Source organism: Cryptomeria japonica, chromosome 2 (genome assembly GCF_030272615.1).
Source record: "Cryptomeria japonica chromosome 2, Sugi_1.0, whole genome shotgun sequence".
NCBI classification, from domain to species: domain Eukaryota; kingdom Viridiplantae; phylum Streptophyta; class Pinopsida; order Cupressales; family Cupressaceae; genus Cryptomeria; species Cryptomeria japonica.
In genome coordinates this window covers 327,015,031-327,032,344 of record NC_081406.1, presented here as the reverse complement: position 1 = coordinate 327,032,344, position 17,314 = coordinate 327,015,031, and the positions used below count along the sequence as shown (strand labels likewise).

The 17,314-nt window shown below is 38.2% G+C and overlaps 1 protein-coding gene across 1 annotated transcript in view; it reads right to left on the bottom strand.

Annotated features, from left to right (window-relative positions):
• LOC131033858 (uncharacterized) overlaps positions 1-14,704 on the bottom strand; it is a 204,288-nt gene extending 189,584 nt beyond the window's left edge. Inside the window, exon 1 of the mRNA XM_057965151.2 lies at positions 14,332-14,704. Coding sequence (XP_057821134.1) covers positions 14,332-14,400 — 69 coding nt within the window. The 5' untranslated portion in view covers positions 14,401-14,704. The remainder of the gene's footprint in view (positions 1-14,331) is intronic.
• Between the last annotated feature and the right edge of the window lie 2,610 nt (positions 14,705-17,314).

The window sequence follows — 17,314 nt, the reverse complement described above, 5'->3', positions numbered from 1 at the left end:
TGGAAAATTATCATTAATCATGCTATTGGTGAAAGGCTTCGTTTGTTGGATCTCAAAAAACAATTGTCCCATCTACTACACTAATGTTTTGAAAGAGGCTTGGAATAAATTTTGTTGATAGCAACTTCTTTCTGCCATGTATGCAAGCTGATTGGTCCAAACTCGTGAGGGTCACAGCCTACAACACAGTGGAAAGGACCCCAGAACTCAAGGAAGTTATCATCATTATGAGATCGAATTGGCACAACAAAAACATGAGGGCAAATTTATAGGCAAGCCTTTCATCATGTGGGGTTTTGTAGATATTTTCATTTGTCATCATGTCAAGGAGTGTATGGGGAGTTGGATGCCTTAATTGTTGGATCCAAGTTGAAGGTGGAAAGCTACAAGATCTCGATTTCATAATTATATTGGATTCATGCCATTGGCATGCAGACACTTAAACATCCAAGTTTGCATAGTGCCCTTTAGCAAGAGTTGCATCATCTAATAGATACAAGACCTAAGATACTTCAGTATCCCAATCTGCAATGCCTGAGGGCAAGCAATCATGGGGAGGAAGGACTTATCATGTCCCTTTTTCAAAAAATTGATAAAAGACTTCTCACCAAGAGTGACCCATGTCTAGGAGCCATCAAAATCGCAGTTATCATCCAACACATGTCAAAGAGCCATTGCAAATCAAGGTTTATGGTTACGGCTTGAGGCGTGTCAAAGCAAAAGGATGGCACAAACTTAGAGATGCAACAGGGATCAAAGATACTGCCTAACCCATGGCAAGTCAAGATGGAAGAGAAATCCAAACCTTGAACGGAGAAGTTTGTAAGGCCTATGTAATGTCCCTATTTCCAATACCCTAGTTTTTGCCCTAAAATTACCATTCCAAAACAAGAAATGGGATAGAGTTAGCAATATCATTTACCAATTGTGGAACAAGATAGATCCTAGTTGAGACCTTGCAATTATGTTAGGTAGCCATTAAAGTATAATCCATATAATAGATCTTTCCTACCAGAAATATTATCTCAATCAAAAGCATAGATCTTTCCTACTAGGATTAGGAACATTAACTCAATCATATGATCTAACTAATTTCATTAAGGAAGTTCATTAGAAAGTCATATAAGGTACCTCAAGCCATTCCATCAAGCCCAGGAGCACAAAATGACACCTGCCATTCAGCCTCCCAGGCCCAGTTGGGGTGTCTCTACCTGAATGGATCCCTAGCTACTTGCATCCCTTATTATGTATTCCAAAAATACTTTCCCTAACGACCTATCCTCATTATGGAGCACCATTGGTAGATCATGCAAGGTGCCTCAAACCGTTCCATCAAGCCTAGGAGCACGGAATGACACCCACCATTCGGCCTCCCAGCCCCACATGGGGTGTCTCTACCTAAATGAGTTCCTAGCTACTTGCCTTCCTCATATGCATTGTCTCCCTTCCATAGTGAGAGAGTTCGTTGGTTAGTGTGTTAAAGAGTCTTTTTACAGATATGATATATTATGCATTAGCAACAGTATGTCAACTGCTTATTATTTCTACCACTTATCAAGTGGAAGACAAGATAACCAATCAGCCTGAACAGAATTCTTTGCATTATCCCAAGCACCTATCATAGTCTACTGACTTTCCCTTAGTAACTCTGAAATCAAATAATCAGTTAAGACATTCAGATCAGATAGTCAGTTAAGATCGATAGACTTCTTCTCTTCTTTGATGCTGATTGCTTGATATCATTCCTTGAGGATTCTAAGCCTCCCTCCAAGGAAGTCTTCTCCTTTTTTATATCTATGTCTTTTTGAAGGGAGACATCTCTTTAAATGGACATATCCTTTGTTAATAACCCTTTTTATTATAATCGTTGCTCTTTAAGACATTAATTGCTGCACATTATCCTTTATTGTGAAAAGCTGCCCTGTGTTAATTATTAATTAAATTGCTGCTCTCTGCTCATTTATTTAGGATGATCACTGCCTTAGCCAGTTTCCTAACAAATGATCTCTGCCTTTTTCTGGAGGTAATTGCACCTTCCTATCTTTTAAATTGACTGATCATCTGCTATAAAATCTGGGAGATATTCCCCATTTTCTGCCCTTTCTCTACTCTTTATATCTGTTCTTAGTTGGATAGATATTCCTTGAATGAATGCCCCCGGATGACCTCCTAAAACTCTTATTTATATGCCATAGATGACTCTTCCCCCAAAGGTCATATCATTTCAAGGAGGTCGACCCAGCAACAATAAACACAATTTATTATATTAATTTCCTTTTTACTCATGCCGGCTCCTTCAATAAATTGTTGGCAATTAGATTCTTTATAATCCAGGTCGGCCTCCCTTGTGTAATTGCTCCTAATTAAATTCCTATCATCGAGGTCGGCCCCTAGAATGGAGACATTATTATTTTTCATTTCATCGCCTAGGGTTTTTTCTATTTATTTGTAGGCTATGATCTATTGAAAGGCACCCTTCTCAGCAGGGGCATGACAATCCACCCTTCTCGAGTTTTGCTTGTCCTCAAGCAATGGTGGAATGATCGAGGAATCTAATTTGTAATCCACCTTTCATTGCACTACTCTAATATTACATCAAGTTGTAATTTTAAGACAAGTTTCCTCTCATCTTTAGGAACAAGGTCATTTGTCGTGGATATCTCTCTTGAGTTGAAACAAGAACGAGCTTTCCACATATTAAGACAAGGATTAGAAGCATGACACACATCTATGACCTTATATACAAAGTTCATATCTTTTGAGGTTGTTAAGCATAACATACTCATACACACACATAAAGTAGATATGCTGGTAACACATCAATTATAAACCAAACACGGACCATACACATGAAAATACGCAGACACAAAGCATACATGTGAATACACATATTGTTATATCCTTCTTATTGACCAGAATGCATTGGTTCCTATTTACCATGCAAGATGGCAGGATCAAAGCTCTGATACCATTTGTAATGTCCTCGTTTCCAATGCCCTAGCTTTTGCCCTAAAATTAGCATTCCAAAATAAGAAATGGGATAGAGTTAGCGATATCATATACCAATTGTGGAACAAGATAGATCCTAGTTGAGACCCTACAATTATGTTAGGCAACCATTTAAGTATAATCCATAATATAGATCTTCCTACTAGAAATATTATCTCAATCAAAAGCATAGATCTTTCCTACTAGGGTTAGGAACATTAACTCAATCATATGATATAACTAATTTCATTAAGGGAGTTCATTGGAAAGTCACATAACATGCCTCAAGCTGTTCCATCAAGCCTAGGCGCACGGAATGATACCCACCATTTGGCCTCCCAATCCCACTTGGGGTGTCTCTACCTGAATGGATCCCTAGCTACTTGCATCCATTCTTATATATTCCAATAATACATAAGAGTACTTCCCCTAACGACCTATCCTCATGGAGCACCATTGGGAAATCATACAAGGCACCTCAAGCCATTCCATCAAGCCCAGGAGCACAGAATGACACCCGCCATTCAGCCTCCCAGCCCCACTTGGGCTGTCTCTACCTGAATAGATTCCTAGCTACTTGCCTTCTATATATATATATAAAATCTACTATGCATTAGCAACAATATGTTAACTTATTATTTCTACCACTTATCAAGTGGAAGACGAGATAACCAATCAGCCAGAACAGAATTCTTTGCATTATCCCAAGAACCTATCATAGTCTACTGACTTTCCCTTAGTAACTCTGAAATCAAATAATCAGTGAAGACATTCAGATCGGATAGTCAGTTAAGATCGACTGACTTCTTCTCTTCTTTGATGCTGATTGCTTAATGTCATTCCCTCGATTGACTTCTTCTCTTCTTTGATGCTGATTGCTTAATGTCATTCCTTGAGGGTTCTAAGTCTCCCTCCAAGGAAGTCTTCTCCTTTTTTATATCTATATGTCTCTTTGAAGAGAGACATCTCTTTGAATGGACCTATCCTTTGTTGATAACCCCTTTTATTATAATCGTTGCTCTTTAAGACATTAATCGCTGCACATTATCCTTTATTGTGAAACGCTGCCCTGTGTGTTAATTGATAATTAAATCACTGCTCTCTACTTTTTTATTTAGGATGATCACTGCCTTATCTAGTTTCCTAACAAATGATCTCTGCCTTTTTTTGGAGGTAATTGCACCTTCCTATCCCTTAAGTTGACTGATTATCTGCTATAAAATCTGGGAGATATTCCCCATTTTCTGCCCTTTCTCTGCTCTTCATTTTTGCTCTTAGTTGGATAGATATTCCTTGAATGAATGCCTCCAAATGACCTCCTAAACTCTTAATTATATGCCATAGATGCCTCTTCCCCCAAAGGTCATATCCTTTCAAGGAGGTCGACCCAGCAACAATAAACACAATTAATTATATTAATTTCCTTTTTACTCATGTCGGCCTCTTAAATAAATTGTTGGCAATTTGATTCTTTATAATCTAGGTCGGCCTCCCTTGTGTAATTGCTCCTAATTAAATTCCTATCGTCTAGGTCAGCCCCTAGAATGGAAACATTAATATTTTTTATTTCATCACCAAGGGTTTTTTCTAATTATTTGCAGGCTATGATCTGTTGAAAGGCATCCTTCTCAGCAGGGGCATGACAGCCTATAAGGCCATCCTAAGATGTAACGTGTATGATTCAAAGTCTTGGCACCATTTTGGATCGGGCCAACCAGTTTGTTCTTTTGAGGGGTAGCATATAACTAAGATAAGATTTCCAATTGTGGGAGGCATGTTATGTTATTCTATTTGCCAAACACTTTGTGTTCAAGTCTTTCTAAGGACAAAAACTCATAGGAGACTACAATCAATGGAAGAAAACCCATTGGTTTATGGGATCACAGGACGAAAACCCTTTGGTTCTTGGAGGGCATTCTCACTCAGGGAGTGCATTGGAGCTTCAAGGATCGTAGGAGAGTTTAGTGAGTCAATGTAAGCATTGTTCGCTATTTTTGTTTGTTGCTATGTGATGATTGTGTTATTTTAAACCCTAGGTATGTTAATCAGATTCATATATTTGATTATGCCCTAGGTTGTAATCAGATTTGCAGTATTTTAGTAAACCAACATAGATTAATTGTGCCCTAGATTGTAATCAGATTTGCAGTATTTAATAAGCCAACATAAATCAGAAATAGAACAGCAGACAAACAAGCATACCCTGGGAAAACCTCCAAGGAGGAAAAACCCAGCATGAAAGACCCACAGGTCAGATTATATATTCTCCTCTAAATATAAGTACAATACTTAGCTTGAATCTGATCTTCACATATCAGATTTGTCCCTTGTATGCTTCAAAGGCTTGCATCAAGATCCACTATGTCCTCTTGGACAATTTCGCACCAAGTTGAATAAGTTCGCAATCTTCCTTAAGTTCGCACCCTTCTTAAGACTTCGCACAGCAGAGCTAAATCGCCTTGTATATTATTGAACTTGATGATCGATTGACTTGCAAATTGTCATTTATTTATATGCATCATTTATTCTTTGAAATGTAAGTTGGCCTCCTTGGTTTTTGGCGCCAATGTTAAATGGCGTGTATTTAGCATAGCGTGGCATTGTGAATAGGATAGGGTCACGTTACCCTAGGATAGGACCCGGTCCTAAAATGGGGTTCGGATGTTTCCTCAAGGCAATCCGAACCCCTATATCCCTAGTTACAATCAACACTCCCTCTTAACTAGGGAGGAGGAGAATACATAATCTGAACCTTTAAGTTCCATCTAGCACACAAGCATAGAATGGATCTAGCACACAAGCATAGAATTACATCTTCCACCTAGCACACAAGCATAGGATGGTTCTAGCACACAAGCATAGAAAGTGTAATACACCAGTGGGTCTTTACATTATTACAATTATCCATCTAGCACACAAGCATAGATTGGATGTAATTCATTCTTGCACACACACAAGGAATGATTCAAAGTGCTACACATAGTCACTGAGATTGAAGCTCCCTCTCAATTAGGATTTCGTTTTCCATGACACCAAGTCTATCTTTGAAGTACTCGAACTTCACTCTGGATAAAGGTTTGGTGAGGATGTCAGCAATCTGTTCATCTGTGCTAATGTACTTTAGATGAATGGCGCCTCTCTACACCATATCCCGAATGTAATGATAGTGTGTTTCCACATGTTTGGACCGATCATGAAATACAGGATTTACTGACATCTTTATACAGCTTTGATTATCACAATGAATCGTGGTGGGATCATTGGCTTGACCAAATAATCCAACAAGGAGCTTACGAAGCCACACTGCTTCTCTGGATGCAACAGATGCGGCAATGTACTCAGCTTCTGCAGTGCTTAATGCTACCGAAGATTGCTTTCTGCATGCCCAAGAGATTACTGCGGAGCCCAAATTGAAGCAGATGCCTGAAGTGCTTTTCCTGTCCTTGACACTTCCTGCCCAATCTAAATCTGAGTAGCCTTTCAGGAGAATTGGGGTATTAAGTGAATACTTCAGCCCATAACCAATCATGCCACGTAGGTATCTTAGAATGTGCTTGGCAGCAACCAGGTGAACATGTTTAGGTGAGCTCATGAACTGACTGAGAGCATTAACCGCATAACAGATATCTAGACTAGTATTGACTAGGTACATCAGGGAGCCAATCAACTGCATGTACTCAGAGGGATCTGCAAAATCAGAGTTAGCTGCAGAAACACTTAACTTCTTTAAGTTAGATTCCATAGGAGTACACATAGGTTTACAATCTATCATTCTAAATCTTTTCAAAATATCAATAGTGTATTTTCCCTAACTTAGAAAGATTTCATTAGCTCTTTGCCATACTTCTAACCCTAGGAAGTAATGCATTAGACCTAAATCCTTCATTTCAAATTCTGAGGCTAATTCCTTTTTACATCTCATGATTAATTTATTTCACCCGTGAGAAATAAATCATCTACATAAAAAACTAAAATAAGCATCTCATCATTATAAACTTTCAAGTAAATGTTAGCATCAGCATCATTCTTGGAAAACCCTAAACTTAGTAAGTACTTATCAATTCTTTCATACCAAGCGCGAGGAGCCTATTTGAGCCCATATAAGGCTTTCTTCAACCTGCAAACATGAGAATCTCTTTTATGGATTACATAACCTTCTGGTTGCTCAATATAGACTTCCTCCTCAATGACACCATTAAGGAAGGTTGTCTTAACGTCCATTTGATGCAGCTCCCAACCTTTGGCTACAGCAATAGCTATTATAGACCTAATAGAGGTATATCTAGCAACAGGGGCAAAGGTTTCTTCATAATCTATTCCTTCCTTTTGAGAAAAACCACGTGCTACAAATCTAGCTTTATATTTTTCAATACTACCATCAACATTATGTTTAATTTTAAATAACCATTTGGAAGAAACGACAGACTTACCTTTGGGTCTGGGTACAATGTCCCAGACATCATTCCTGATGATAGACCCATACTCTTCATCCATGGCTAATTTCCAAGCATGATGGGACATAGCTTCTCCGATATTGTGGGGTTCAAACTCAATTATATTGCACATCACAGAAATGTAGTTGGCGTGATTTTGGACACTCTTGCTATTTCTGAAGGTTCCTCTGGGAGCAGCAAACCCTTCAGCATCTTGAATCGTATTTCTAACCCAAAGTGGTCTCTTCTTGCAGACCACAATATCCTGAGGAATATCGGTAGATTGCATGGGTTCTGATGAGTCATTCTGAACTTCCTGATTTGGGAGATCGGTAGACTCCTCCTGTAACTCAGGGTCAGCATCCACAATTGAATCTTGATTTTCCATCACCATATCATTATTGTTGGTTAATGAACCTTTAGATCTTTTGAAAGCAATATCTTCTTCAAAAGTTACATCTCTACTTAACTCAACATACCTTTGACCTGAAATGTAGATCCCGATGGCTTTGGAAGATTCGCTGTATCCTACTAGGATGCCTTTCTTTCCAAATGGATCCAGCTTGGTTCGTTTTTCTTTAGGCACATGAACATACACAGGGCTTCCGAATATTCTTAGGTGACTGATGTCTGGTTTGATTCCAGAAAAGGCTTCTTCAGGTGTCACATCCTTTAGGACTCGATGAGGACATCTATTATGAATATAAACTGCGGTTTTGGATGCTTTTGCCCATAGAAAAGGTTGCAAGTCCTGATCATGTATCATGGCTCTTGCAGCTTCAACAATGGTCCTGTTCTTTCTTTCAGCAACTCCATTTTGCTGAGGGTTGTAGGGAACACAGAACTCCCTCTTAATTCCTACTTTAACACAAAAGTCATAGAAGCTATCTGAGGTGTATTCACCTCCATTGTCAGACCTCAAACATTTAATTCGATTTCTTGTAGTATTTTCAACTAAGGCTTTGAATTCTTTAAATCTGTTTAGGACTTCTTCAGACTCTTTAGTTTTAAGAAAATAGATCCATATTTTCCTAGAGAAATCATCTATGAAGATAACATAATATAGGAAACCGCTAGGAGATGCTACAAACATAGGACCACATAAATCTGAATGAATAAGTTCTAACCTTTCTTTAGCCCTACTATCGCTTTTATGAAAGGGATTCTTTACATTCTTACCCATTGCACAACCTTTACAAGCATCATCATGAGATAAACTGAGGTTAGGCATACCTTTGACCATTTTACTGAGAGTGGGAAGAGCTTGAAAGTGAAGATGACCCAATCTTCTATGCCATAGCTCGCATGATTCAGGGGTCTCATGAATGAGAGTTTGAATTGGATTAGCTGCAAGCTTATATAAACTATCACATCTATTTCCAATAATACGAGCAGATTTGAAATTAGATTTCTTAGGCCAAGCAAGTACTTTCCCTTCAGAAAATGCTATTGCAAACCCTTATCTTCTAAAGCCGAAATGGAAATAAGATTTCTTTTAATACCAGGTACAAAGAGAATATCACAGAGTTGTAAGGAAATACCAGAATCTAGTTTTAAAGAGGTAGTGCCAGAACCTTTTACCGAGTATCGAGCATCATCACCGATTACTACATGAAGATTGGTGTCTTTTTCAATCAGATATGAGAGATGCTCACGAAATCCTGAGATGTGTCTGGAGGCACCACTGTCAAGTATCCACGTATTGCTGTCCGTAGGAACATTGCTGGAAAGAGCAGAGATAAGAAGGTAGTCTTCACTTTGTTCGGCAACTTCATTTAAGTTGGCTTCCCTTTCCTTTGGGTCATTCTGACAATCTCTGGCATAGTGACCATATTTGTCACATCTGAAGCAACAAATGTGAGAGGAATCTTTTGACTTTTTCCTTGGATCATAGGAGGAGGATCTAAAATCTTTGCTTCTCTTCTCTTTCTTCCAATGACCACCTTTCCTAGATTTAGATAAGAGAACATGATTATCTTTGAGAGAGTTCTTGAGTTTTCCTCTTACCTCAATTCGAGATTCCTCTTCGATGCAATCAGATTGAAGACGTTCAAAGTTGGGACGATCGGCTCTTCCACCAATGCTACGAATGAATGGTTCCCATTCATCAGGTAGACCATTTAATGCAATCATAACAAGGTCTTTATCTGAGATTTGGCAATCAAGAGTGCTTAGCTTGTCCTTTAGTTCATTGATCTTCATGAAGTAGGCTATGATTGAGTCTTCTTCTTTCATTTTCATGTGTAGAAGTTGTTGTCTTAGGGCAAGAGCCCTGCTGAGATTGTTGACTTCATACATCCCTTCCAAGTGTTTGATCATTTCTCTGGCAGATACAAACTTTGATATGACAGTGACAAGATGATTCTTGACGGACTCAATTATGATCCTTCTAGCTTTGAGGGAATCTTTCTTCAGCATCTTCTGGAGGAGACAGCCTTTCTTCTTCTACAAATTTCAATAGGCCATTTTCTTCAAGGATCAATAGAATACGAACTTTCCAAGCAGCAAAATCAATGGCTCCCTCAGGCCTATCTTCAGCCTTCAAACCTGACATCTTTAATCTGAACACAAACAACAGCTATATGCAACAATTGATTTGCTAAAATCAGAAGTTAATGACACCTATAGCTCTAATACCATGTTATTTTAAACCCTAGGTATGTTAATCAGATTCATATATTTGATTATGCCCTAGGTTGTAATCAAATTTGCAGTATTTTAGTAAACCAACATAGATTAATTGTGCCCTAGATTGTAATCAGATTTGCAGTATTTAATAAGCCAACATAAATCAGAAATAGAACAGCAAACAAACAAGCATACCCTGGGAAAACCTCCAAGGAGGAAAAACCCAGCATGAAAGACCCACAAGTCAGATTATATATTCTCCTCTAAATATAAGTACAATACTTAGCTTGAATCTGATCTTCACATATCAGATCTGTCCCTTGTATGCTTCAAAGGCTTGCATCAAGATCCACTATGTCCTCTTGGACAATTTCGCACCAAGCTGAATAAGTTCGCACCCTTCTTAAGACTTCGCACAGCAGAGCTAAATCGCCTTGTATATTATTGAACTTGATGATCGATTGAATTGCAAATTGTCATTTATTTATATGCATCATTTATTCTTTGAAATGTAAGTCGGCCTCCTTGCTTTTTGGCGCCAATGTTAAATGGCATGTATTTAGCATAGCGTGGCATTGTGAATAGGATAGGGTCACGTTACCCTAGGATAGGACCCGGTCCTAAAATGGGGTTCGGTTGTTGCCTTAAGGCAATCCGAACCCTATATCCCTAGTTACAATCAACAGATTGTCATAACAGTCCCTTGTTGTAGAGATCAGATTATAATCAATAAAATTCTACTAGGGTTCTGAATCATTTTTGCCAATTTATGTGTAGTTGAATGTAATTGATTTTGCTGTTGGATATAGTTAGCAAAGAGTATGTAATGTCCCCTACCAGGAGGCTGCCAGTTTACCAATAATTAACACATATCATTAAATATTATTATGCCTTAAATTAAGCATTTGAGATTAGTGAACAACAACAGATTTTTATATGACAAAATGATGTTGTTTGGGCAAAATGGAAGCCCTTTATTTCAACAAACAATCCTCTAAAAGAAGTCGGTCATAGTGTTAAGTCTAGGAAAGAGGTTTCTTTTCTAAAACAGGTTCTGAGTCTAATTCCAAAGAAGGATGGAATAGTTATCAGTTGGGTTGAGTAATTCTCTACTTGAAGATATTTATAGAATAGTATAAATGACCTGTTAATTTAGCCTCTTTCTGAAGAATAGGAAAAGATGATAAATGTTAAGTGATGAATTCGGTAATACTATTATTTAGAAGTTTTTGGTTTAACCTCTGCTTATTTTGGAATGCATATTATAGTAATATATTTATAGCATATTATTAATATTCAATGAGCCATGGGGATGCTTCCCCCCCAAAACCATCATGTTTCCAAGATGGGGACATTTCCAAGGCGTGTGGACTTGGGGGAAACGTCACCCTGCCATACTGCCACCTCCATCAAGACATCGTCGAGACATCCCCAAGGCATCCTGAGGACTTCCATGAGTCCCTTGACCATCCCAAGGATGCCCAAGCATCTCCCATGCCCCCAATCAAAAACTCCAAGTAAAAACAAAAAAGGGTGATAAAATTGTCATTATTTGTAATGAATATTTGTGAGGTTTTGGAGCAACCCCAAACCCTGCGAGGGGTTGTTGCTGTTGGTGTTGGAAATAAGCCACACTCAGACCAACGATGGACTATTCCAAGAGGGGCCAGTAGCTCAGTGGTAGAGCACTCCAGCAGCGTATGGAAGGTCCTAGGTTCGAGTCCTACCTGGTCTATGTCTCAACATGGTATCAAAGCCAGGTCCAGGCTAGGAGCCCCAAGCACACGAGGTGTGGCTTAAGGGGGGTGTTGGTGTTGGAAATAACTCACACCTGGATCGACGATGGACTGGTCCAAGAGGGGCCAGTAGCTCAGTGGTAGAGCACTCCAGCAGCGTATGGAAGGTCCTAGGTTCGAGTCCTAGCTGGTCCATGTCTCAACAGTTGCCCCTTGACTCTACAAGGGGACAATACACCCAAACCACTGCAAGGAGCATTACCCCTTGACCCCAAACCTCCACCCACCATTGTTATTGTTAATGCAATCATTGCCATGTTTTTTATGTTTATTAATTTAAACTTCACTTAGTATGCCAAAGTTTCATTTGCAATTCTTATACTTATTCTTGATTTGCTCCCAAAGTTCCAAAACTTTGGCCACCATTGTTAATGTTCAAATTTCGATGCAATCATTGTCATGATTTTAATATTTATTAGTTTAAAATTTGCGGAATATGACAAAGCTTCATTTGCAAATCTTATACTCATTCCTTACAAATCTTTTTATAACTAGTTTTTCAAGTACCAGATGTAATTGTGCCACCCCTGCTCTGCCATCCCCAAACTTAGGTCCATGGTCCCCTTGTCTCCCTATTAGGAAACTCTGTGGAACTATATTAATATTTATATATTATATAAATATTTATTAAATTAATTTTCTTATTATATTATATATTAATTCTATTAATAATATATAAGGATTATGACCCGGAGGTGTAGACCGATTGGTCAAGCCGTTGAAAGACGCGAACGATCGACGCAAGTTAAAACCTCGTCCGGACGGAAAAGCCGGTTTAACCAACCACGCCCAGGGTGGGTCCCTTGCCGGTAATCATGTGGCCCAGAGTATTAGTTTCACCTTGCCTGCACTGCTTCAGCAACAGGGTCGCAAGCCAAGTCGCGGGGACACCTCTAAGATAAAATAAATAAATAAATAAAAATAATACATAAGGACTATAAATATCTTTGTATATGAGAAATATTAACAGATATGTATATTGTATTCAACTTGATATATATAAACAATGAAGTAGAAACGGGGGCTTTAATTCATGGACTGGAAGAATGCAAGAGGAGGGGGGAATAAGGTGGTTGATATTGAGGGAGATTCAATGATTTGTGTTAACGCAGTTGGCATGCGCTCTACAACTAATTGGAAACTAATGAGAAGGGTCTGTAACACTTGAGACGTTCTGGAAAGTTTAGACTTCACGATTCGGCATGTCTACAGGGAGGCAAATAGAGCTGCTGACCTGTTGGCCAATGTGGGTGCTGAATGCAACGCAGCTGAGATTGTTGACAATCTGACCGAACAATATGGTCTGAACGAGGTAATTTTCAAGGATACAGGTGCGGGTTGAGTGTGATCTGAGCAGGCAGTGTTTTGGCTCACATTGCCGACGTGCTTGAGAGTGGTATAGATAGATATAGTACAGACGAACCCAAAACAATCCCAACCCCTAAAAATATTTTGCGAGATCCACAAACCAAATCAGTCAACCCTAACCAAAATCAGCAACATTGGCTGCACGTTATTATTTATACTCCACGAGTACATCCTGCATCTCCAACAAAACACTAAGATTCTAAAAATCCTAACTTAAACATGGTCAAAAAGTGCTCAGCAGAAATTAGCTTCCCACCATTTGCTTGGTGAAATCTCTGGATCAGAAAACATCATGCTAACTATCTCCAACTAACCCCTTGTATGTTGGATTGACATCACAAAAGGTTTATGTTGTGATATGACCTTTCAAACAGTGAGCAATGGCATTGACAGCATAATCATTTGATCCGATTATTGGTCATAAGTGCGTTGTTTGATGCCTCTTTTAATGTGCATGGTGTGTTTTATGCAACTAAATATTATTGCGGCATCTTCATGAAGAATTAGCAGAGGGATTTAATCCATTGGGCAGCCATCTAGCAGTAATTTGGAGCACTTGCCACTATAATAACCCAGGCTCGATTTTCAGCAGGCATATACTATTTGCAATTTGTAATTTTACTCTGTCTCAGTGAATACCTGTGTGTGGAGTTCAGATCGTCAACTATATTCAAAAGTATAGTTAAAGTAGCTGAAGTGGTTTCAATAAATAACTTGAGACTTGACGGAAAGCAAAACTTGTGTAATGAAGGAAAAAAATGATTAGAAGAATGTCCACGAGGCTAAAAAAAAACCTATGGGACCAGACAACAGAATGATATTAGCGACAATGCTAAAATCAAAATTTTTGACTTGCCTATATATACTTACATTTCAAAGTGATATAAACAGGCGTATAGTTGATTAATTCCCTCTAGCTTTAAGCGATATTCATAAGCTAATTCAAAAACAAAATCTTTTGTATATTGTAAACGCCATGACCTTCATTAAACAGGTTATCTAAAATTAATTCCAGATGTTTTCAGCATACAGAAGTGCTGTGTGTGTAATTTGTCGAAACAGCGAGACCTAAACAGGATTAAAGGAAGAAATATAATTAAATTAGGAAGAACACATACGCAGGCCAGAAACATCAATGAAAAAATGAGCAGTCCAAGTCCACAGCGCGGCATCGTACTCCTTTCCATCCTCAGATCTCAACACTAGTCTCTCTTTCCCTCTGTGATTAGCTAGTATGGAACCGCCGCCTGTGCTACGGCAATAACAACATTAAGGCCTGCTCATCGGGAGCGTAAATCAATGTCGAGAGCGGGCGATCACATACAAAGGGCTTATTCTTGCCGACGACTACACTCTCTCAGCACCACTTCGATTCTAATTTCATAAATGATTCATCCTCCCAAGGACTAACGCTTATGTCCTACAAACCAATTACTGTTTGTTTTTTGTTGAGACGACATGGATGAACACAGATGTGGACAAACAAAAAGGGGTATTTAGAGATGAAGAAAAGGAAGGTCCCATGCGGCTGTTGTATCTTATTTTGTTTAGCAGCTATTGTTGAGATGTAGGGATTTTGTTGGTTTAGGGGAAAGTATCTAGAGTTATCTATTTTGATTTTGTATATTTTAAATTATAATATGTCAGATTATGATGATTTTTTGGGTTTCTTTATATGTAATTTAAGATCTTGAAGTTATTTTTTTTAAATGTGGGAGGATTTGTTATATATACAAAAGTCAAAAGTGGTCATTTAGAAGTGGCGCTTGATACCTATTCATAGACACCCCAATAACTATATGCTACAACCACCAAAAAAATTAAAAAATTGCACAACTAATCTGATAAATATTTTGACCAATACTTATGCACAAATGTCATATTCTTGGACTTTGTACATCTCAACTATTTCAGTGGCCCTAGGGGCATTACTTGCACAAACTGATGATCAGGGTAAAGAGCATGTCATTTACTACATCAGTCGAACATTAGTAGGTTATGAGCTTAATTAATTATACTCGGATTGAACGAGCATGTCTTGTAGTTGTTTTTAATACATAGAAGCTCTGACATTATATGTGCAATCATAAGACCAAGCTCATTGTGAAGATTGACCCCCTCAAGTACTTGCTATCAAGGGTCGCTCTCACAAGACCTACAGCTAAGTGTTTTATGCTACTCGGTGAGTTTGTCAAAGAGTGTGTAGAGAATAGGTGCTAGATACTCTATTGATATATTCCATCATTTTTAGCTCCTTGATAAGAATAAGTGTTGGATACTCTATTGATATAAGATAGCCTTGCCTCTTTCCCATACACAAGCACATATGGTGAATTCAATATAGACCTCTTAGGAATGATCCTATTAGCCCATAAAGTTGATTTCAACTTCTTGTGCCAATTTCTCTGGTTGTCCTCAAGTGTCCTCTTGATGGTCTTGATTAAGTTCTTATTGGTGGACTCATCTTGTCCATTTCCTTTAGGGTAATAGTTGGATTATGTGTTCAAATAAATTCCATTCTTGACAGCCCACTTAAAAATATTTGTTTGATATAATTGTTTCAAGTACACCAAATCTTGCAACCAAGTCTTCATAAAAGGGTAAGGAGAACACTCTCATTTGCTTCTTTTAATGCCACAACTTCTATCCATTTGGTGAAATATCTTGGTGTTGTTAGTATCCACTTGTGTCCCAAACTTGAGGGTAGATTAATGAGTCCAATAAAGTCAAGACCCCATTTCATGAAAGGTTGCACCACTTGTATTGGGTGTAGAGGTAGGGCTACTATTTTTTTTTTCCTATGAACATGGCACACTTGTTGCATTTTCTCACCCATGAATGTGCATCTTTAAATAAATCAAACCAATAGTAACCAACCTTCATTATTGTAAGGGTTGTTGTTTTTGGAGCAAAATGACTCCCCATTGCCCTATAACGAATCTCCTATAAAACCTTTTTAGCCTTATCAGGTTCAATACACCATTAAAGTCCTTTCTAAACAAAATGGTATCTAAAAGGACATAAGGAATTGATTGAAGCCTATAGTATTTTCTTTTTTATTTATCCATAATTTGTAGGAATTTGACCATAACTGCACATAGTTTGAAGGTGGAGTAGTTGTAGCCATTTGTGTATCATTTTGGAGGACAAGGACAACCTCCTCCACATTCTCTCCACTGTCATTTGATCCATTAGCTAGTTGTTCACAAATACCTTTACCTCCTACTAGCTTAGTAACTTTTATCCCTACGTCATACTCCATAACTTTGGTGACCCAACCAACCCTTTTGTCAGAAAAATCTTCACTTAAAAAGAAATATTTTACACTTGGGTGAGCAACCAACGATTTAAGTTTATTATTTGAGAGCATATGTCTAAGTTTCTTTAAACTTCTGAAAACAACAAGCACATGTTTCTCAACAAATATATACCTATATTCAGAATCCTTAAGACCTGGATTGAAGAAGGCTAAAGGTTGCTCCAAACTATCTTCGTTTTGGTGTACCAACATATCAAAGATACTATGAATGTTTCCATATGCATATAGTATGAAATATTTTGAAAAAAATTAGGGCTCAAGAGTGTAGGTGCCACTGCCAATGCTTCATTTATGCACTCATAAACTCTCTTTCCCTGTTTTCTCTAGTTGAAAGGCATATTCTTTTCCAACACAGATGCTAGATGCTTCAATAAATTTGCAATATCAGTAAAAAACCTCATTTCAAAATTAATCCTTCCCAAAAAACTTTGTAAGCCCTTTTTATGTGTTGTTAAAGGAAGAGTTAAGATGACACTTATTCTTTCAAGGTCAATGATAATACCATGTTCGGATACTATATATCCCAGCAGCTTACCTTCACGCACAACAAAAACACACTTTTGGGGACTGAGGGATATACCAAATTCTCCACGCCTCTCAAAAATTTGCCCTAGGTGAGCTAGATGTTCCTTTGAATCCTTTGAGAAAACACTTACATCATCCAAATATACCAACGCTATTTTATACATCAAACCTTGGAAAGCCATGTCCATGGCTCTTTGAAAGGTCACCCTAGCATTGGACAAACCAACAAGCATTTTCTTATAAGCCATGGTGCCCCA